Source organism: Carcharodon carcharias, chromosome 6, assembly GCF_017639515.1.
Source record: "Carcharodon carcharias isolate sCarCar2 chromosome 6, sCarCar2.pri, whole genome shotgun sequence".
NCBI lineage: Eukaryota > Metazoa > Chordata > Chondrichthyes > Lamniformes > Lamnidae > Carcharodon > Carcharodon carcharias.
Genome location: NC_054472.1, coordinates 96479195 through 96503167, shown reverse-complemented (window position 1 = coordinate 96503167; position 23973 = coordinate 96479195). Strand labels below are relative to the sequence as shown.

Below are 23973 nucleotides of genomic sequence, written 5' to 3'. Positions count from 1 at the left end.
GTTCAAGCTACATCTCATTAATCTAAAGCACAGTTTAAATGCCTTGTTTGCAAATTATAATTATTTTGATTACACCAGTTACTGATAGTAATGCTTATTTGCAATGCATCCTTTTGAATTTGTTTAATTACATCTTGAAACATGGCGGAGAAGATTAATTAACCCACCTGGCTTCCTGGCATGCAGTCCTGGCTTGGATCTGTCATACTCATATACATGTTTTCACCATCAAACTGTGAATAGAATAATAAATATTCAGAATGCATCTAAACTTAAAGTGTAGCAATAAAACATATAAGAACCAAATATAGACCTTGTTGAAAAGGTTTGTTTGTGGTTTCATATTGCTTGTCTTTGATGTGCTTGTTCCCATCCTTATTGACCCTGGATGTCAGTGATTTGAGGTAATTAGTGCAATCGTAATTACATCAGGCAGGCAAGAAATGAATGGTTTCCTTTCATCTGCAATCTGTTATGAAACAAAATGGCTCATTCTCTGCAGCATGCACACACATATTGCTATTAGTCTTAATGAATTGCTAAATGAATCTCACTGTTTCTGGCAGGATAGAAGAATGATGAAGTGTACCTATAGTGCTCTCTGATTCGCTCCAGATCTCAAAGTTACAATTTGGCCGTAGAAAATGTATGCATATAAAAACAAGAAATGATCTAACATTTCAAAGTGAGCTTCATGGGCTTCAGATGCAATACTCCAAAGTCTTGGCTCTAGCCAGTAAATATGGTTTTGGAATCAAATAGTTACATGACTGCTACATGGACTCCAAGTTCTTTTTCATGTTGATTGAGCCAGTTTCCAAGCAAAATACTGTACATGAACTTGCTCTATGTATTCATTGATTGATGAAACACAAATGATGCTTGTTAAATTAGTATACTATTCTGTTTTGTTATATTTTAAACTGATGGCATGATTGTTGACTTACCTAGGTAACTATCTATTGTAATGAAGATTAATTGACTAAGCTTCTTTGCCTAGTTAAGATTTATTTTATTCTAATTAAATTTGTGAGCAATGTCATTTTTCATTCTTGAAACAGACACTTCAAAAAATGTAGGAATTCCTTAAGATAAAACCAAAGTGTTGCAAAAATTCACAGGCTTCGCTTCAACACAAAGACAAGCATCCTCAGTTTGTCAATTGGTATGCAATCTGTTTTTTCTCAGGCTCTGATAATTATAAGAGTAAAATAATGCACCACTGTCACCAAGTATAAGAACATCAAACAATTCTGAATCAAAATCCAAGGATAATTACAAACAAAAGCATTTATCTTTAGCTCTCCTTTCCTATATATTCAAAAGGCTGTGACAACCAAAAGAATCCAATATTACCCAAAGAAAGAGTTTAAATGTTCCTTTGGTATTTAATCCATGGGAACTGCAAGATGTACACAATCAATAATCAGTCAAATGTAAACATTGCCATTGAATACCCTTTAATCCGGCTAAAGCCAAGTGCATGATGGAGCGTCTGGAATCATTGTTAAAGCAGCACGTGTTTAGCTGTTGTGGCTTTACTTTGCAAAGATAAAATGAACACTGAGCAACAACCAAAGACTACCTCCATTTCAACATTGTAAGGAGCGCACAGCATTGCTGACAATTCTCTTTGAGGATGGCTAAGTTTTTATTTATTTATTAAAAGCACTTTTTAGTTTACAAAAACCAAACCCCACAAAGTTCTGGGCCTCTGGGAAAGCTTCCAATCAGGAGTGTAATATGCTTGTTTTAAGAGCTGGGATCCCATTGATTATTCAACATTACTTTGTTTCGGCAGCAAGCTAATCCCTTTATCCCACACAGCAGTCTGATGTGCCACCTGTATTTGGGATACTACAGCAAACCAAAGGGTGGATATTGGATGGCATGTTTGCTTGCTGGCTCCTGAGAAGGTCCCTCATTCAAAGGCAATCAGTGCCTGATCGAGAGACCCGGCATTGGGAAGAGGGTGGGGCCCCCTCTGCCCTTGCTGTTGACCCACCTCCTCCCCCGTGACCCCCACCCAGTGACCGCTTTCCTGCCATTACTGACCTGTGCCTGGGTCCCTCCTTGATTTGAAGCCTTGGGTGAGGGTATTACAAGCTGCAGCTACCGCCTCCTTGGTAACGCTGCTGAATATAAAAGAGCTGCTGGCCTCTGATTGACTGGAAGCTCTGTGGTCAGGACTTAAGTTCAAGGGCTCCCTATCCTTTCAAGTGCCTCAGTGGCATAAGATGTGGGAGGCCTTCCCTAAAAGAGGCGATGCGGGGGTCTCCACCAGACTCTCAGGTAGTAAATTCCAGATCCATATACAATCCATCAAGAAGTTTACAGGGCCAAAGCTGTGAGTTACATAGAAACATGGAAATATAGAAAATAGGAGCAGGAGTTGGTCATTCGGCCCTTCAAGCTTGCTCTACCATTCAATATGATCATGGCTAGTCCTTTATCTCAATGCCATACTCCTGCTCTCTCCCCATACTCCTTGATGCCCTTAGGGTGAATTTTTCCGTGCCCACTGGCATCAGGCACCATGACGGGTGTGAGTGGACAATATGGCAGGAAAGCGAAAAATTGGTTTCACAATGTCATGAAACCAGTTTGCAATCATCCACTCTGCCCATCAATGGCAGGCCGCGTTTCCCACTGCCACACACTGGGAACCTCAGTGTACTACATCTGCATATTATTATAAGCTCGGCTTACCGGAATTATCCCCCCCCACAGTGGATCATCCGAGTAGGTCACGATGTGTTTCACAACTGTACATAAGCGACGTGCACCTGCCAAGCTGCATTTGGCTCAGGACTTCGAGGTTTGTTTGCCTACCTTGCTTCAGGCAGCACTCGCAGTCATCAGTGCCAGGCTTCACAGACAGCACCACATCACTTTTAGGGGGGGCTCATGGGCAAATCTCTACCTACCACAACAGCCATAAGGCGAGGGTGGCTTTTCAATGCCTGCAGGGCTAGGCCTTGCTTGGGAAAGGAGGAAGAAGTGATCTGAGGCAATGGAAGAGACTGCAGGGTGAGGGCTGCACTGAAGAAGGAGGGGTATGCCAGGCTGCACTGAGGAAGGAGGGGTATGCCAGGCTGCAGGGTGAGGGCTGCACTGAGGAAGGAGGGGTATGCCAGAGTGTGTGTTGGGTGCACAAGCTGATCTGCGCAAGTGGCCTCAAGAGGGTGAGGGCTGAGGATACAGCCTCCAGAGGAGATGAGGCCAGATGGAGATATGAGGGTGTGTGAGAGAGTGAGTGGTGATGTCCCTTGAGCGGGCAGTGAATGAGACGCCTGTGAACGTGTGATGGGCTTGCGAGCGTATGAGTTTAGAGTGATGGGATGGTTGCCTTACCCTGGCAGCACAGATAAGATCAGTCATCTTCTTTCTTCACTGGACGGCCGACCTCTTGTGTACAGATAAAAGCAAAATATTGCGGATTCTGGAAATCTGAAACAAAAGCAAAAATTGCTCGAAAAACTTAGCAGATCTGGCAGCATCTGTGGAGAGAAAGACAGAGTTAACGTTTCAAGTCCATATGACTCTTCTTCAGAACTGAAGAAGAGTCATACGTGCTTGAAACGTTAACTCTGTCTTTCTCTCCACAGATGCTGCCAGACCTGCTGAGTTTTTCCAGCAGTTTTTGTTTTTGTCTCTTCTGTGCAGCATTGGCACTGACCACCACTGCCACTGCCTCCCAAGCTGGAGCGGTGAGGTTGCTGGATCTCCTGCGGCCAGAGTGGGGTTGGAGGACATCACAATGGTCCTCCAAAAGGCATTCCAGTGACAGGTCATTGAACTCTTCTTGGCTTTCAGGGCCATGTCTTCACTGAAGCAGCACTGAGAACTGTGTGTGCAGCTGCAATTTAGATATGGCACCTGGAGTGAGGAAATAGTGAGGCAATAGCATGGCAGGCAATTCAGAGAACGCCCACCAGCGAGACGGCATGTTTCCCATGGCTGCATAATTAATGAGGCGGGATTGGGATGATACAGCATGAAAAACCACCATTGCAGCCGGCGGGTCAAATATCCTTTTTCCCACCCACAGCAGCACTTAGTGCAAATCTGGGGCGATTCCGCCCTTTGTGTCCAGAGATCTATTTTCTTCTTATGTATATTCAATGAACTGTGGATCAGAAGCTATTGATCAGTTTCTCCAAGCCAGCACGTTTTTTCCTTATGTCCAAGAGGGTGGGGATAGGGTGCTCAACTGTTATGTAGCAGGCACCTCACTCCTTCAGTGGTAACCATTTCCTGTCCCCCCACCATCCTCCACAGCAGCAAGTTCCTCAGTATAGGCTGATAGCCTGCTGGAAGTCCATTGAAAATAGTTCAAGTAACCAGGTGTAAGACAATTCACCGGGTCAATGCTGAAGTTAGGTGGCCAGAAGTCCAGATTAGTTACAATTCGGCTGGGTTGTATGCCTCAAAATTACAAAATTGTTGATATCCGGGCTTCAAGATAATTAAAAACGAATTCATTAAAACATGTTCCAAAAGCCTGACTGATTCAGAGGTGGTTTGCTGCAGAATAAATTATTTAATTTTAAAAGGGTCTCTAAAACCTCTTTAATGCATCTACTTTGCAGCTACCTAAAAGTCGTGAAAACGACTGTACTGTACCCACATGGTACGACTAGAACAATGAACACGTACAGAATTAGAGAAAATTAGTGGTCGCAACATATTTAAACTAAAACCAGCAACTTCTTCATTTTTGTGCCAAAATAGCATCTTAGTTCTCCATTGGATTTAGATTTACTGTGACATTTATAGTGTACAGTGACCTATACTGAATTACCAGACTGCTGTATCTGCAATTTCAGATGCTGCTTTCATGAATTGATGCATACAATATGGAACAAAACAATTTGTGACTATCAAAAGAAAAAGCCACAAAAATAATTTAGAATAATCAAAATCAGCAAAGAACTTTTCCATTGTATGTGATACTCCAGCAGAGGCTGCAGTTGCATTATTATCAAGATGCTAAAAACTCAAATCTCAAAAATTAATTTTTAGAAATAAGTAATTAAAAAGAGTGGCAATTAAATATGTCTAGTAATGAAAATTAAGTAGAGGAGAATATCTGTCACAATTGGTTGCCTCTCCTCTTTGAAATATTTGTACCTGGCTAGCCTAGGTGAAAGAAGCGAGGCAATTAAATGATCCTCCATTGGTTGCATTTATCACTACTACTGGGTACATTTTTAGTACGTTTTAGTACCACTCTTTTCAATTACTTACCTCTTTCTAAACTTCACTCTGAATTCTGAGTTCCTTAGTAACTTCCTGATGGCAATGAACTCCTGGATCTCTACTGGAGTGTTTTGATGATTCTACAGAATGAAATTCAAGTGAATGAGATTAAACACTGGGACATTTGTGAAGGGTTCAACTTAAAGATCGTTATGGAAAACAAAAACAGAATTACCTGGAAAAACTCAGCAGGTCTGGCAGCATCGGCGGAGAAGAAAAGAGTTGACCTTTCGAGTCCTCATGACCCTTCCACAGAACGATATACAGTTGGGAGAAGCAATGTTTGATGAACAGTGTTTCAAATTTAAATTACCATTTACAATTTGCTGGCCAGTAGTTCTAGTCTGTTTCCCCATTTAATTAATATATGGGTCAATAATGTGACCTAAAGGACAATTAACAATGCACTTTGGAAATCAGAGTGTGATGAGACAAAGCCAACATGATTTTACAAAAGGAAAATTCTATTTGACAAATATATTCGAGTTTTTTGACGATATAACAAGTAGGGTAGGTAAAGGGGAACCAGTAGTGTAGTATACTTGGATTTCCAAGAGACATTTGAAAAGGTGTCACACAAAAGGTAATTTTTACGTGCCCTACACAAGGGCACATGGATTTGGGGTTAATATATTAGCATAGATAACAGATTGGTTAATGGACAGGAAGCAAAGAATATGGATAGACAGGGCTTTTTCAAATCTGTCAGGTTGCAACAAGTGGAGTACTGCAAGGGTCAGTGCCGATGCCACAGCTATTTACAATCCATATTAATGGCTTAGATGAAGAGAAAGAGAGTATTGTATCTAAGTTTGCTGACCATTCAAAGCTAGGTGGTAATGCAAGCTGTGAGGAAGACACAAAGAGACTGCAAGGAGATACAGAGCGGAATCGTCCCAGATTTGCACTAAATGCAGTGGCAGACGTGAGAAAGAGTGTTTTAACCACCAGGCGGAATGGCAACTTTTCACACTATATCATCCCGATCCCGCCTTATTAATCATGCATTCCTGGAAAACATGCCATTTCAATGGTGGGCGGGCTCCGATTTGCCTGCCATGCTGTCACCTCACCACTTCATCACGCCATGCACCATATTTAAAGTGTAGCCACATGCGTGCCTCTGAGTGCTTTCAGCACAGAACTGCTGCAAAGAAGACACGGCCTTGAAAGGCAAGAAGACTGCAGCCACTCGGTTTATTGATGTGTCCCTCAAGTGCCTTTTGGACGCTGTAAAGGCCCTCTGTGATGTCCTATACTCCTGCTCTGGCCGCAGGAAGGGTGGCAACATTACCACTCCGGCTTGGTAGGCGATGGTAGCGGTGATCAGTGCCAATGCTGAACGGGAGAGGTTGGCCATCCAATGCAGCTTGAGGATGAATGATCTCGTCCTTGCCACCAGGGTAAGGCAACCACCTCATCACTTTAATCTCTCGCACTCACAAGCCGATCACACATTCACTGGCATCTCACTCACTGCCAGCTCAAGGGACATCACCACTCACTCTCTCACACACACCCTCACATCTCCATCTGGCCTCATCTCCTCCAAAGACTGTCTCCTCAGCCCTCACCATCTTAAGGCCGCTTGCACAGATCAACATGTACCCCATAAACACACTGGAATACCCCGCTCCCCCAGTGCAGTCCTCCCCCTGCAGCCTCTTCCCTTGCCACTTCTCCCTCTTCCCCAAGCAAGCGCAAGCGCTGCAGCCGTTAAGAAGCCACCCCTGCCTTATGGTTGGTCTGGTTGCTAGAGACAGGCCCCAGAGCCCCCCTAAAAGTGAAGTGGTACTGTCTGCGAAGCCTGACCATGAGTGCTGCCCGAAGCAAGGTCGGCAAACAAACCTCAAAATACCAAAGGAAGGGCAGCCCGCCAAGTGCATGTCGCTTATGTTCAGTTGTGAAACACGTCGGCACTCAGATGATCCAAACTGGGAGGATGATTCTGGCGAGCTGGGTTTATAATGATATGCAGATGCATTACAATGAGGTTCTTGACATACAACGGTGGGAAATACGGCCATTGATAGGTATAATGGACAATTGCAAACTGGTTTCACAACATTGTGAAACCAATTTTTAGTCTTCTCACCATATTGTCGCTCACTCTCCATGTTTTCCACTCACATCATCATACACACCCAACACCAGCAGGCACAGAAATTTTCACACATAGACAGGTTAAGTGAATGTGCAACAAGGTGCAGATGGGGCTTAATGGTTGAAGGAATAGAAAAGCAGAATATTTTTTAAACGCTGATGTTCAGAGAGATTTGGGTGTACTCGTACAAGAAACACAGAAAGTTAACATTCAGGTGCAGCAAGCAATTAGAAAGACAAATGGCATGTTGGCCTTTATTGCAAGGGGATTGGGGTGCAAGAACATGGAAGTCTTGCTACAACTGTACAAAGCTTTGGTGAGACCACACCTAGAATTGTGTGTACAGTTTTGGTCTTCATGAGCTGGATTTACTCCAGCCCATTGCAGTGGGAAACTTAATCGCGGGAGAAGCCCCACGTCAGTGTCCTGGCAGTGGCAAAGCCTCCCGCGATCAAGGTGGAGGGTGGAAGGTGCTAACAGGGCATTCCCGGCTGGCAGCAGCAGGATGTGAATTAGGCAAATTATTGAGCCAGTTGAAACCCATTATTTCTAAGTCCATCACAAATCAGTGGTGGCTCAGGAATTAAGTGGGGGCCGCTCATCTTTCCCGTGCCCTTTGAATGCTGCCCAGTAAACTGTCAGGTTTGCCAGCAGCCACCTAGAGTGGTGGGGGGGGGTGGGGCTTGTAGTCAGGCTTTCTGTGTCTGATTCTATGGATCAGGTATTGGAAAGGGAGGGGATCCACTGAAAGTCACTCCCCTGCCCACACAGAACCCTTACAGTGTGCAGGAAGCCATTTGGCCCATCGAGTCTGCACTGGCTCTCTGAAAGAGCATCCTACCTAGTCTTACTCCCCTGCCTTATCCTTATAACATTGCACATTCTTTTCCAGATAGCAATCCAATTCCTTTTTGAATACCTCAATCAAACCTACCTCCACTATCTCCTCAGGAAGTTTGTTCCAGACTCCAACCACCCTCTGGGTGAAAACATTTTTCCTCACATCACTTTTACTCCTTTTGCCAATTATTTTGGATCTATGCTTTCTAATTCTTGATGCTCCCTTGAGTGGGAAGAGTATCTCACTATTTACCTTGTTCGTACTCCTCAGGACCTTGAATACCTCTATCAAGTCTCCTCTCAGCCTTCTTTTCTCCAAGGAAAACAGTCCCAACCTCTCCAATCTATCCTCATAGCTACAGTTCTTCATTCCTGGAATCATTCTTATGAATCTCCTCTCTACTCTTGCCAATGCTTTCACATCCTTCCTCAAGCCCAGAACTGGATGCAGTACTCCAGATAAGGCCTAACTAGTCTTATACAAGTTCAACATGACCTCCTTACTCTTGTACTCAATGCCCCTATTAATAAAGCCTAAGATACTATATGCTTTATTAATTGCTCTCTCTCAACATGACCTGCCATCCTCAATGACTTATGTACATATACAATGAGGTCCCTCTGCTCCTTGCTTCCAAGCCCCCGCCTCTCCTCTCTCTCGTCCACACCCTGCGATTTCCAACACACCCTACTCACCTTTGTTCTGGGGTCCCACGATGATCTTGGGCCTTTGGCGGGCACATTGCTATTAACTACCACCGCTTCAGCTGGCACTGGTGCCATTAGGGGCTGCTAGTCTCTGATCGGTCAGCAGCTCTCAGTGGGCAGGAGTTCCACCACCAAGGACCTCAATTGCAGGGGAAGCTTGACGGTGGCTAGCTATGTATCTTCAGGACACTTGATTCCATCAGACTTCTCTCTTGGAATTGATGAGGGTTCCCTGTCGGTTCCCAGATGATGGGCAGGACTTCTGTTGGCCTGACAGAATCCTGGCCCATATCTAAGGAAGGATATACTTGCATTGGAGGTGGTACAGCAAGGGTTCACTAGATTGGTCCCTGGAATGAGCGAGTTGTCATATGATGAGAGGCAGAGCAAACTGGGCTTTACTTTCTGGAGTTTAGAAGATTGATCCAATTGAAACATACAAGCTTCTGAAGGGCTTTTACAGGGTAGACACTAAGAGGTTGTTTCCCCGGACTGGGGAATCCAGAACATGGGTCGCACTCTCAGCATAAGGGGCTGATCATTTAAGTCTGAGATGAGGAGAATTTCTTCGCTCAAAGGGTTGTGAATCGTTGAAATTCACTACCTCAGAGAGTTGAGGATGATCCATCATTGAATACATTTAAGGCTGGGATGGACAGATTTTTGGTGTCTCAGGGAATCGAGGGATATGGGGAGTGGTTAGAAAATTGGAGTTGAAGCTGAATATCAGCCATGATCACACTGAAAGGAAGACTTGCATTTATTTAGCACTTTTCATGACCACTGGATGTACCAAAACGTTTTACAGCCAGTGAAGTACTTTTTGAAGTGTAGCCACAGTTTTAATGTCGGAAATGTGGTAGCTAATTTGCAGTCAGCAAACTCCCATGAACCGCAATGTAAGAATGACCAGATCATCTGTTTTTGTGTTGTTGCTCTTCTTCAAAATAGTGTCATGGGTTCTTTTACATCCACCTAGGCAGACAGATGGGGACTTAGTTTAATGTCTCATCTGAAAGACAGCACGTACTCAGTACTGCACTGGAATGTCAGCCTTGATTTTTTTACTCAAGCCCTGGAGTGGGATTTGAACCTGGAACCTTGTGACTCAGAGGTAAGAGTACTACCACTGAGCACCAGCTGACACTAATATATTAAATATTAAATATTGAATGGTGGAAATTGCTTGACAGGCCATGTGGTCTACTCCTGCTCCTATTTCTTCTGTTATTTTCTTTGTTCCACACTTTTGGACCAGAGACCTACCTAGTGGTTACTGGGTATTGCACATATCAATGAGTCCTGAAAGCACTGGAGTCTAGGCATTGTGTAGAAACCTCATCAATGCTATTGAGACAAAGTCCCATAATATGATTTCCAAGCCAGAAGAGAGTTCAATATAAAATGCGTGCTGCATTTTATATTGCATTCCCTTCAGTCACATCGCTTAGCAACTCACATTTTCTACATTATATTGGTTTTGCTGAACAGAAGAAGTTGAACCCTTCCAGATAGCTTCTCAAAGATGAACTATTTCTCTATTGGTGCTTGTTTGTACAGGCAAAGCTGTTAATCTACTGATTTGAATGAAGCCATGAGTATCTCCAAGGGCGTCCTTCTCTATTTGTCGGTTTTGGAGGATTAGAGGACACATGCCAAACAGCTGTATTTCAACTTTAGATGCTCCATTAGAACCCTTCCTTAAGCCGCTACTTATATGCATATAGCTAGGCTCTTCTAATGGAACCTGTTGAAGACAGCAGTATAAGCAGAATAAGATTTCTGAAGGAGCCCATAAAAGAACTGTGCACATGCCTGCAACCATACTTGCAAACCACTTCCAGTACAGGGACAGCTCTGCCATTGGTTTCGAAGGGTACAGGTGCGTTGAACTTTAATGCGGCAGGTTCCTACCAAGCGACCTCGGGAGACCTCCAGTACATTTGACAACCTTCAGTCCAAATTTGCATTATGTGGGCGAAAGACACATTAGTTGCCAGGGCCAGTAATTTAATTCATTCTCTTTTGGAAAGCAGCCAGCAATTGGAAAGAGGCCACTTCTACCATATGGCAGGATCCCACAGGGTTTATTGACGGCACCAGTGGCCAGACATGCCCCAACCCCAAGACAACTCAATTTATAAACTGAAAGCACTAACAGTCTATGATGGTCCAGTTGGCCTGCAACCATAGGAACCAGACTTACGTATTCTATTGCTGCTACCCTGGCAGGTCCCAAGATTCGTTCAGTTTATGGCAGCCAATGGTGCCAGAATTATTTAAAAAGCCCAGAAGACTATGAAGATAGCTGTTGAACAACTATGGAAAATTCACTGCAGCTGTGGATCATGACACACTATGCTGTCCCAAGGAAAAGACCTGAGGAAACATACAATGTGATACATAATTCTGTCACAGTCACAGTGAAGCATACTTCCAGCAGCTTCAAGAAGCAATTTAAAGCTTGGGCAAAATAGTTGAGGGTTCCAGTCCATCCCTGCAAACATCTCCTAAATTACTATATTCAGCATAGCTAGGGTGTTAGCCTTGGCTCAATAGTAGGAACAATGCCTCTGAGTCAGAAGGTTGTGAGTTCAAGCCCAACTCTAGAGGCTTGGTGCTCTAGACTCTAGAGTACTGAGGCAGTGAAGGTGCTGCATTTCAGTTAGAAGTTGACCCAAACTAGCTGGAAGTGAACAACAGGTGTGGTGTCTCAAATCTGCAGACAGTGCCCCAAGAGGTAGAAGGACCTCAGCAGGGCAGGGAAGGTGAATAGCATAACACTTCAGGTACCAACCCCCACACTCCAACTTCCCCAGCATTTTCCTCATACCAACTTATCTATACAAATTCCTCTCTCTCCAGGCACCTCCTCACATCCCCAGCTAAGCAGCCAACAATGACACATCCTCCTCTTTTGTGCCATCCCTCACAGTCTCACTCCACGAATGTTATCATTCTCTCCTCTCCACACAATCAATTTCTCACACATACAACTCACTGCTTTTTCTCCTTGCAGGAGAAGAGAGTGAAGAACTCCAGGGAGAGAGAGAGAACAGGGGCTTCTGAACAAGGACTCACAGGTCCCTTTGGACATTAGTACTTCTCAATCTATTACCATTTAAGAAATACTCTGCATTTTTGCTTCTTCTACCAAGTGGATAACCACATTTTTTCCACATTATATTCCATCTGCCATGTTCTTGCCCGCTGACATAGTCTGTCTAAAGCCCCCTGAAGGCTCTTTGCATCCTCCTCACAACTCACATTCCCACCTAGTTTTGTGTCATTAGCAAACTTGGAAATGTTATGTTTGGTCCCCACATCCAAATCATTGATATAGATTGTGAATAGCTGGGGCCCAAGCACTGATCATTGCAGTACACCACTAGTCACAGCCCGCCAATCTGAGGATGTCCCGTTTATTCCTACTCTCTGTTTTCTGTCCATTAGCCAATTCTCAATCCATACAAGTATATTACCCCCAATCCCATGTCCTCTAATCTTCTTTACTAACTTCCTGTGTGAGACCATATCAAAAGCCTTCTGAAAATCCAAGTACACCACAACCACTGGTACCCCCTTATCCATTCTGCTAGCTACATCCTCAAAAAACTATAACAGTTTTGACAAATATGACTTCCCTTTCATAAGTCCATGTTGACTCTGTCCAATCCTAGTTCAATCTGAAACCAGGTCGTAAATCTAAACAAAGGGAACTACGAAGATATGAGGGGAAAATTGGCTGTGATAGATTGGGAATCTGTATTAAAGGTATTACGGTAGACAGACAATGGCTAGCATTTAAAGAATTAATACATAGTTTACAACAGATTTACATCCCCTTGAGGCACAAAAACCAAGCAGGTAAGGTGCTCCAACCATGGTTAACAAGATGAACTAGTAGTCCAGAGGCTCAGCGTAATGCTCTGGGGCCATGAGTTTGAATCCCGCCACAGCAGATGGTGGAAGTTGAATTCAGTAAAAACCTGGAATTAAACGTCTAATGATGACCGTGAAACCATTGCCAATTGTTGTAGAAACCCATCTGGTTCACTAACATCGTTTAGGGAAGGAAATCTGTCGTCCTTACCTGGTCCGGTCTACATGTGACTCCAGTCCCACAGTAATGTGGTTGACTCTTAAATGCCCTCTGAAATGGCCTAGCAAACCACTCAGCTGTATCAAAAATGGAATTAAACCGGACGGACAACCCGGCATCAACCTAGGCACTGGAAGCGACAAGGGCAAATTCAGCCCTGTCGAGCCTGCAAAGTCCTCCTTACTAACATCTGGGGGCTAGTGCCAAAATTGGGAGAGCTGTCTCACAGACTAGTCAAGCAACAGCCTGAAATAGTCATACTCATGGAATCATACCTTACAGATAATGTCCCAGACACCACCATCACCATCCCTGGGTATGTCCTGTCCCACCAGCAGAACAGACCCAGCAGAGGTGGTGGCACAGTGGTGTACAGTTGGGAAGGAGTTGTCCTAAGATTCCTCAACATCGGCTCCAGACTCCATGAAGTCTCGTGGCATCAAGTCAAACAGGAGGAAGGAAACCTTCTGCTGGTTACTAAGTACTGCCCTCCTTCAGCTGATGAATCAGTGCTCCTCCATCTTGAACACCACTTGGAGCAGGCACTGAGGGTGGCAAGAGCGCAGAATGTATTCTGGGTGGGGGACTTCAATGCCCATCACAAAGAGTGGCTCGGTAGCACCACTACTGAAGGAGCTGACGGAACTCTAAAGGACATAGCTGCTAGACTGGGTCTGCAGCAGGTGGTGAGGGAACCAACAAGAAGACAAAACATACTTGACCTCATCCTCACCAACCTACCTGCCACAGATACATCTGTCCTTGACAGTATCGATAGGAATGACCACTGCACAGTCATTGTGGAGACGATGTCCTGCCTTCATATTAAAGATACCCTCAATCGTGTTGTGTGGCACTACCACCATGCTAGACAGGATAAATTCCGAACAGATCTAAGTACTCAAGGCTGGGCATCCATGAGGTGCAATGGGCCATCAACAGCAGCAGACTTTTACTCAAACACAATCTGTAACCTCATGGCCTGACATATCCCCCACGCTACCATTACCATCAAGCCTGGGGATCAACACTGGTTCAATGAAGAATGCAGGAGGGCATGCCAGGAGCAGCACCAGGCATACCTAAAAATGAGGTCTCAATCTGGTGAAGCTGTAACACAGGACTAGTTGTGTGCCAAACAGCATAAGCAGCAAGTTATAGACAGAGCTAAGCGATCCCACAACAAACGGATCAGATCTAAGCTCTGCAATCCTGCCATACCCAGTCGTGAATAGTGGTGGACAATTAAGCAACTCACTGGGGGAGGAGGCTCCACAAATATCCCCATCATCAATGATGGGGGAACCCAGCACATCAGTGCAAAAGATAAGGTTGAAGAATTCATTACAATCTTCAGCCAGAAGTGTCAAGTGGATGACCCATCTCGGCCTCTTCCGAAGTCTCCAGCATCACAGATGCCAGTCTTCAGCCAATTCATGATATCAAGAAATGACTGAAGGCACTGGATACTGCGAAGGCTATGGGCCCTGACAATATTTCGGCAATGGACTGAAGACGTATGCTCCGGAACTTGCTGTGCCCTGAGCCAAGCTGTTCCAGTGCAGCTACAATATTGGCATCCGCCCAGCTATGTAGAAAATTGCCCAGGTATGTCCTGTACACAACCCAGCCAATTACTGCCCCATCAGTCTGCTCTCAGTAATCAGTAATGGAAGGTGCCAACAACAGCGCTATCAAGCAGCACTTGCTTAGCAATAACCTGCTCACTGACGCCCAGTTTGGGTTCCACCAGAGCCACTCAGCTCTTGACTGCATTACAACCTTGGTTCAAACATGGACAAAAGAACTGAACTCCCAAGGTGAGGTGAGAGTGACTGCCCTTGACATCAAGGCAGCATTTGACTGAGTGTGGCATCAAGGAGCCCTAGCAAAACTGAAGTCAATGGGAATCGGTTGGGGGAGGGAGCTCTCCACTGGCTGAAGTCATACCTAGCGCAGAGGAAGATGGTCGTTGTTGTTGGTCAGTCACCTCAGCTCCAGGACATCACTCCAGGAGTTTCTCAGAGTAATGTCCTTGGTCCAACCATCTTCAGCTGCTTCACCAGTGACCTTCCTTCCATCATAAGGTCAGAAGTGGAGGTGTTCACTGATGATTGCACGATGTTCAGCACCATTCATGACTCCTCAGATACTGAATCAGTCCATGTACAAATGCAGTAAGACCTGGACAATATCCAGGCTTGGGCTGATGTGTAGCAAGTAACATTCATGCCACAAAAGTGCCAGGCAATGACTATCTCCAACAAAAGAGAATCTAACCTTCGCCCCTTGACATTCAATGGCATTACCATCACTGAATACCCCACTATCAACACTCTGGGGGCTTACCATTGACCAGAAACTGAACTGGACTAGCAATGCAAATACTGCAGCTACAAGAGCAGGTCAGAGGTTAGGAATCCTGCAACCAATAACTCACCTCCTGACCTCCCCAAAGCCTGTCCACCATCTACAAGGCACAAGTCAAGAGTGTGATGGAATACTCGCCACTTGCCTGGATGAGTGCAGCTCCCAAAACACTTCTTGAGCTTGATACCATCCAGGACAATGCAGCTGGCTTGATTGGCACCACATCCACAAACATTCACTCCCTCCACCACCAACTCACAGTAGTAATGTGTACCATCTACAAGATGCACTGCAGGAACACACCAAGGCACCTTTGGCAGCAGCTTCCAAACCCACAACCACTACCATCTAGTAGGGCAAGGGCAGTAGGTAGATGGGAACACCACCACCTGGAAGTTCTCTCCAAGTCACTCACCATCCTGACCTGGAAATATATTGCCGTTCCTTCACAGTCACTGGGTCAAAATCCTGCAACTCCTTTCCTAACAGCACTGTGGGTGTACCTATAACACATGGACTGCAGATGGTTCAAGAAGGTAGCTCATCTTCATCTTCTCAAGGGCAATTAGGGATGGGCAATAAATGCTGTCCCAGCCAGCAAAGCCCACATCCCATAAGTGAATAGTTTAAAAAAATAAGTTAAAGACTGTATTAGATCAAAGGAAGAGGCTTATAAAGTTGCCAAAAATTAAGTAAGTTTGAGGATTGGGAACATTTTAGAATTCAGCAAAGGAGAACCAAGAAACTGATAAAGAGAAAATAGAATTTGAAAGTAAACTTGTAAAAAACAGACTGTAAAAGCTTCTATCGGTATGTAAAAAGGAAAAGGTTAGCAAAGACAAATGTGGGCCCTGAAAAGGCAGGGACAGGAGAATTTACAATGAAGAATAAGGAAATGCCAGAAAAACTAAACAAGTACTTTGTGCCTGTCTTCATGGAGGAAAATCCAAAAGACCTCCCAGGAATACTAGAGAACCGAGGGACTAGCAAGAATGAGGAACTGAAAGAAATTAGTAATAGTAATTCTTTGCCATTAGTTATGCTTACACAACTCACCAGAACACTGGTCCCAGCTCGGTTCAGGTGAAGACCATCCCAATTATACAGCTCCCACTGTCCCCAGTACTGGTGCCAGTACCCCATGAATCAAATCCTATTTCTCCCACATCAATCTTTGAGCCATGCATTTAATTGTCTAATTTTATTTATCCTACTCCAATTTGCTCACAGCTCAGGTAACAATCCAAAGATTATTACCTTTGAGGTTCTGCTTTTTAATTTAGCTCCTAGCTGCTCATACTCTCTCAGCAGAACCTCTTTCCTAGTCCTACCGAAGTCATTGGTACCTAAGTGACTCACGACAATTGGATCCACCCCCCTCACTCCCCCTCTCCAGCTCCTAGATGATGTCCCGAACCCTGGAACCAGGCAGGCAACATAGCCTTTTGAACTCATGTTCTTGGCTGCAAAGAACTGTGTCTATTCCCTGATTATACTGTCCGCAACTACCACTACATTCCTATTACCTGTCCCCACTTGAATGACTTATTGTACCACGGTGCCATGGTCAGTTCACTCATCCATCCTATAGCCTTTGCTTTTGTCCAGACAGGCTGCAAGACCTCGAACCTGTTGGACGATTTTAAAGGCTAAGGCTCCTCCACTTCTACCTTCTCAATCCCCATACCTGCCTCATGCACAGTCACACCATCCTGTCGCTGATCATGGACCAAATCAGATGACCCTATGCTAAGGGGTGTGACCGCCTACTGGAACAAAGTGTCCAGGTAACCTTACCTGCCCCTAATGTGTCACAGTGTCTGCAGCTCAGTGACTCTGAGCCAAGGTTCCTCTAGCTGCTGACATTGCAAATGTGTTTGCCTTGGATCACACAGATGTCCATGAGCTCCCATATTCTGCAGCTGCCACATTTCCCCTGGCCTGCCATCTTTATAGCTTTTAATTAATCATTTTACTTAGTAGATTTTAATTAATGTCTCTAGTCCTGCCAGTGCTTATATTCTTATTATTTCCGTAAATGTTCTCCTTATCCTGATTGAAATTTCCAAGTTTAGGTAAATAAGAAATGCCCACCAGCCAAACTAATAAACTTTACTACTTTTAGTAAACCTTACTGCTAATTAAACTTTACATTACTAAACTTACCCAAGAAAAATACTCACCAACCAATTAATTGTTTGTTTTCCTGTGATGTCACACTTTGATTTTTCTCAGAATGTGGTTGGTCCGCTCTGAAGCCACGGATTGGACAGCACTTTCAGGTGCTGCCACATGTCTCCAGGTCCTCCTCTCTTCTGCCCTCTTTCCCTTAGCCTAGCCCCTCAGCCCCATCACCTGCACCAGAACTTGCCTTCCTTTGCATTTAAAATTTTGCCCTCTATTTCTGAGCTCTATCACGTCCATCCGTGTAGGTCTGGTGAAACATCTCACTGCAGGGTGGCTCTCTACTTTGAAAAGCCAAACCTTCTGCAACAAGACTCCAACAGCTGATTACTAAGGGTCTGTCCTGCCTCTGACCATTTAAGAAACACAAAGGGTCACTGGCACAGGAAAATCTTACCATTTAACCTCTGAGAACATCATCTGCTAAATGCTGGGAGCACTGAAGTTTCATTTTTGACCCAATGTTCTTTACAAACAGTTTAAGCATTCTCAACAGAGCTAAGGATATGAACTTTTATTTGGCCTTTTCTATTGATCCTTATTTGACTTACTCTGGCATAGACTTGCAACCAGCTGCCATCAAGCAATGTTCTGTGACCAGTCAACAGGTTGCTGCACAATTAAGCACTTCTGCAGAGCACTCTATTTTCACCTCAATAATCTACCTAGTTGAGAGAATATTTCAGGTCATTTTCAATTTTGATGCGGGTGGAGACAAGATAGCAGATTGGCCACCTATTATAAATATAGTCTGATTTTCCTGTTCAATGAAGTCAATGCAAAATAAAATTGCACCTGGTGTATAAAGGGCAACTGATCTTCTACAATCAGTTTTCTGCTCCTGCTTAAGTTGAAAATAACCCCCCCTACCTTTCTGCTGAACAAATACCAGAACTGCAAGTTCAGATTGCTTCCTCAAAAATTTGAAAGATTCACCATTCATCTCCCCTCATAGTAAGCACATGCTGCAATCTGGGAAACATATATGAGGAATATGTAACATTTATTTCTTGTTGTTCAAAGAAGGATGCATGGAACCATGCAGTTTTAATAACAGTAAGAAACATGGAACAAGAAAAGACCACTCAACTCATCAAACTCCTTTTCTTCTACAGTAGAAAAAAACTCTCATAAAAATAGTGCCATTCATGTCTTTATCATATTCCAAAATGCTTTATAGTCAATTATGCATTTTTTGAACTTGTCACTTGTTGTAAAGAAACAGCCAAATTGCATGTAACAAGGTCTTCTATGCATGTGTGGTTGTGAGCCCAGAGCAATAGTAGTGTTAGCTCAGCAGGGAGTTCTGTTTTGACAACTGAAGTGAGCTGTTGACTTTTCTTGATTGATATCTTTAATGGTTATAATAAGTTGTTATTGCTGTGATCCCTTTAGCCAATGCCTTAATGTTTATTTGGACAAGATTAAGAGGTAAAAACAAAAAACTGTGGATGCTGGAAATAAGATTAAGAGGTGTAAAGTGTTTGAAGCCTCTGTTATTGATAATTTAATGGTCTGTCTTAGTGACACTTTTATAGGGTTGTAAGAACAGCAGTTTTATTTTCAAAAGAAGAATTGTTGATGAGTGTTTTTTCTCTTTCAGTAGTTCCAGTTGCCATTGTTATTACGTGGCTCACTGGTTATGTACATGGTGCATACTGGGTGAATGGGCATGGAAGTGGCATGAGCTGGCATTGAGTTGCATTAACAGTATGAGGGGCCACAGAGAATGGCTGGGGAGAATGAGTTGGTGTGGAGAGTATAAGGGGCCATGGGGAGTGGATGGAGAGTACAAGTTAGCATTGAGTTGGCATGGAGGCATCATGGGAGCATGGAAGGGGCATGAGTAAGACCTTTTTAAGCTCATTTTTCAAATGGTTCCCAAATCCAGACTATGGTTCATGACTCTTGTGACGGGCCATGGACCATGAATCATGGAGAAGCTGGATGAACTCCATGCAAATTGTGGGGTGGGTGCTAGGTGACGTTTACCCCCACGATGGAGCCAGCAAGGTCGGGAGTGCAGAGTGTGGGCTTGTTACTCCCACTCTTATCCTGCACCAGCAAAAATTGAGGACACCAGGAAAGGAGGCAGGTATCCTCCAATCAGGCTCTGCCCATCATTTGTAAATGGCCTGGAGACATTCCAGAGTATTAGTGATATTTATCAGTACATATGCTTATAACACTCAGATTTGTTCGTAACCAGATATTCATCCTGCTTTTTGAAAAATATGTTCATTTGCAAACGATTAACTGTTTTAGCTGGGAGCCTATTCAATAGTAACTTCTCTATGAGGCACAATAACAATCTTTCTAATGTCCAGCTTTGCTTGAAGTTTGTTAATTTTGAATTCCTATCTCTGATTTCTGTGCTCAAAGATCAAGTTAAATGACCTGATTTCAGCTCAATTATCTGTCCCTCTTAAGTATTTTTAAACTAAGGTTCATGTTGCCTTTCAGTTTTATCTTTTCCAATGAAAACAAGTTACTTTCTGAGAAAATCTCTGCATATATATGGGAGAGGAATTAAAGCGCTAAGAACAAAAAGTAACTTTAAATCATCAACAATTCTACTACAAGATTAAGTTTTTGTTATGCATGCGCAACTCCCTTGGTGTTGCTGGGTCAGAACATCTTTATATACTCTAAAGATTTTGTGAAAGTTAAGCAGATTGCAGTCAATTTGTTCTTATATGTGTTTAATATTTATAAAGATAAAAGATCACTTTGAACGATTAACTGAACAGTTCCAAGTAACATAATTGGAATCAATGTTAACTATTTATATAAATTATAAATTTTACATAAATTATATCAGACTGCCGACTAGTTTAGACAAATTTGGCCAATCGATCTTGAAACGGGTGCAGGACTCTCATTTAAAATTGAAGTTTGACCTGTGCTCATTTCAGGCAGGAACAGAGCTGCCTAAAACAAGGTCCTGATGAACTTAGCAGTGGCTTGAACACTCCTGCACATTGAGCGTGAGCTGTCAATGTGCTAAATTTACAAGTGTTGTGCGAGTAAAATGGGTCCAACAATGTTGAGTTTCTAGCCCATTGGATTTTGAAGTGTTGATGTTGTGCGTGATGTGAACATTCTTAAAACAAGATGGCCTACTGGTCTGAAACCACACCCTCCATGAAAAATGCCTCTTTGTATTATGACCTATGTTAAAATTGATCATATTGTAAATCAGGATACAAGCTTACTGATTTGGCTATGTCAAAAATGTGAACAACAAAAGATATGACATTATTTTTATTTCATAAAATATTGGCTTGCTTCAACATTTTCCTCATAATTAAACTCTTGTTAAACAGCAAATGTATCCTTATTGTTGTGCAACATGAAATTTCTTCAGCACAACTATGGTGTCTGGATTTGTTTTAATTATATTTTCCACAATAGTGCAGCTGGTTGCATTTCTTGTAAAAAGACTTTTGTTTACTGTTTTAACAACTTAAAGCTAATTATATTAGCACGCACATCTCAAACGATCATCTCCCTCAGGGCTCAATTAAAGGTAAACCCAATTTAAATTTAAATGTCAACACTGACTATTAGGAGAGAGCATTTGCAATAGTATATGTTTCTTTACACTTGATTTGGGTTTCCTGATTACTATCTGTATTTTACTTGCTTACTATGAACACATTATGATTTTATTAAATATGATGATGATTACACAAGGGCTATTGTTAATCATAGAATGTACCTACTTTTCAGTGCAACCATGCTGGACAGGATGCCAAACTGAATTACAGAGATTTTTTTGAACATATAGCTGAATAATAAGCAGCTGAAAGTAGGTCAGGATTGTAAATGATGGACTAGTTCCCCTCCCCCAAACATATTGTAGGAATAGGTCTGCTGCCTCAGAATGGAATTCATCTTTTTGTTATATTCTTTATATGGACACTTTCTATTCTTCCAACTGTTTCTGGGGGGGAAAAGATACACAATTCGGCAAACTGCATTACTTCAAATAAAGAAAATTATACTGCAATTTTTAACCACAGACCACACCATATCCATTTTTTTTGTTTATTTGGTCACAAGATCTATTGTTTTATATGGTGATGGAGCACATGCAGTCATTGCCATTTTAACTGCATTTTGAAAATGTAGATATACTGATAACACAGGAAGGGAAGCTTATATTATTACTGTAAAAAAGAAAAAATCAACCACAACATCAGTATCTAGGTGAATGGAAAAGTATTTGGTTTCCTTTTGTCATATCACTCCAATTTTATAATTTGTAATTATTAAAAGAAAAGTAGCTTAAGCTTAAATTATAATAGATCATGTCACAACTAATATACTGCTGCAGTGAGAAATTAAATAGAATGTGAGTTAATCAATAAACACAATTTTGAGAGCATCAACTCTACCTTAGAACATTGGCACAAATACTGCAATTTAATTCAGCTTTGTTGCTTATCTCAGTTTCTATCTGGTGGCCTAAAATATTTCTATTGTGATTTAACACGAGCATGAAAACAGCATATATTGTTCCAACAGAAATGTACACCCTGTTTTAAATTTGAAAATTTCAACAATTATAAAATATTAACTTGATGAAGCAGAGGAAACTACAAATATAATTGATGTGAAGATATGTTGCAGCTGAAACTGATTTGATTGAAGTCAACTATTGTAAACCTTTAAATGGTCAAACTCTGCCACAAAATTAGAATAGCTCATCGTTCCTGAAACAATTTATTCAGCTTAAGGGCATACACAGTTCAGATTTGACGGTTCCCTTAGTAATACTTACTACTGGCTGTTTGAGTGCATGATTGCTTTATATTCCCAAGTCTTTAAAAACATTGTCAATTTTACTATGGTGTTCTTTTGCAATTGCTTACTGATATCAGCACAAATGTCATTTGCTTGGAATTCAATGGGAAATACAGAAACTCCTGCAGGCAGTAATTCACCCACAATGGGGCTTATCAGACTTAACTCTTCTGCTCTTGCCTTCTGAAATCAGCGGGCTAATTTGTCTATCGCTTATACACATCCTATTTAATGACTATTAGGATACATAGCACCTTTCAAAACCTTGGGAAGTTCGAAAGCACTTTACGACCAATAAAGTATTTTTAATATGTAAAGTGCAGCAGCCAATTTTCACACAGGGAGCTCCTACAAACAGTAATGTGGCAATTGCCAGATAATCTGTTTTTACTGATAATTCAGGGGCAAATATTGGCTAGGACAGAAGCATAAGATTACGCTTACTCAAAATAGTGCCACTGGATCTTTTATGTCCATCTCAGAATGCAGTTGTGGCCTTGGTATAAAAACTTGTCTGAAAGATGGCACCCAAAACAGTGAAGCACTCCCTCAGTGCTGCCCTGGACTGTCACTCTAGATTCTTGTGCTCAAGTCTTTGGGCTAGGACTTGAACCCGCAGCCTTATAATGCAGAAGTGAGCTCACACTAAAAGCAAAATTCTGGTGGAAAAACTATTTGTCTTAGCTAGGGGAAAAAAAGGCTAAATGGACCTATATTCATTTGTGTGGATTCGTAGTGCGTAGTCACCAGCATGAGGCTAGAAAATGTTATCATATGTCAATAAAAAATTATTTTGAACATTGCATAAATGTGACTTTCCCATGTTTAGTAGGTATATACAAAAGCCCTGATGCATCATAGAAGTCAGGTTTCTATTTCCTTCTGTTGCTCTGTCACAAAAATCATGATTCTCTAATACAGTCTTTCAAATGAACACATTGAATTGATTAAGGTGTGACAATGCCAATGTCAGACAATTGAAGTTTTGTAAAAACTCATGTATAATTCTAGCAGGAAATCATGTTTTAAATATTTATTCTACAGTTAATCTATAATGGAATGTATTTAGTGTCATCTTTCAGAAATAATTTGAATCTAGCTTTATAATTTTTTTTTACATTACTACAACCACACGAAAGAGACTAAGGAATGTACTAAGAACTACTCTCTTCTCATTAAAGTGAACCTTAAATTAGCCTCAATATTCACCAGTGTGCTTGGCGTGAGGAGGGGTAAAAATTTTCTTTAATTTATTATGCTTACTCACATTATCAGAGCTACGGTAATTTCATAACCAGTTCTCAGTTACACTCAAGTATCATTTTCATAATTTGCATTATATGTTTCAAGTATTTGGCTGCTGATAAACCACAACGCACTAGAACTATGAAATTCCAATAAATACATTGAGATAACTTTCAAAACACTACACAGATGCATGACACTGCAAAATTTTGAAAATTATGCATTTATCAAGCTTATTAAATAATCTCAGACACTATTATACTCTATTATAATAGGGGCCAGGATTATTCTTTAATGCTTTATTTCTCAATAATGCACTTTTTAACAAACTTTTTTTAAAATGATGTTC

The 23973-nt window shown here is 42.3% G+C and overlaps 1 protein-coding gene across 4 annotated transcripts in view; it reads right to left on the bottom strand.

Annotated features, from left to right (window-relative positions):
• The window catches only part of tox (thymocyte selection-associated high mobility group box), a 278982-nt gene that overhangs the window by 157402 nt on the left and 97607 nt on the right, over positions 1-23973 (bottom strand). For all 4 annotated transcript variants that reach the window (XM_041189002.1, XM_041189003.1, XM_041189001.1 and 1 more), the window contains exon 2: positions 168-233. In XM_041189002.1, coding sequence (XP_041044936.1) covers positions 168-233 — 66 coding nt within the window. The remainder of the gene's footprint in view (positions 1-167; positions 234-23973) is intronic.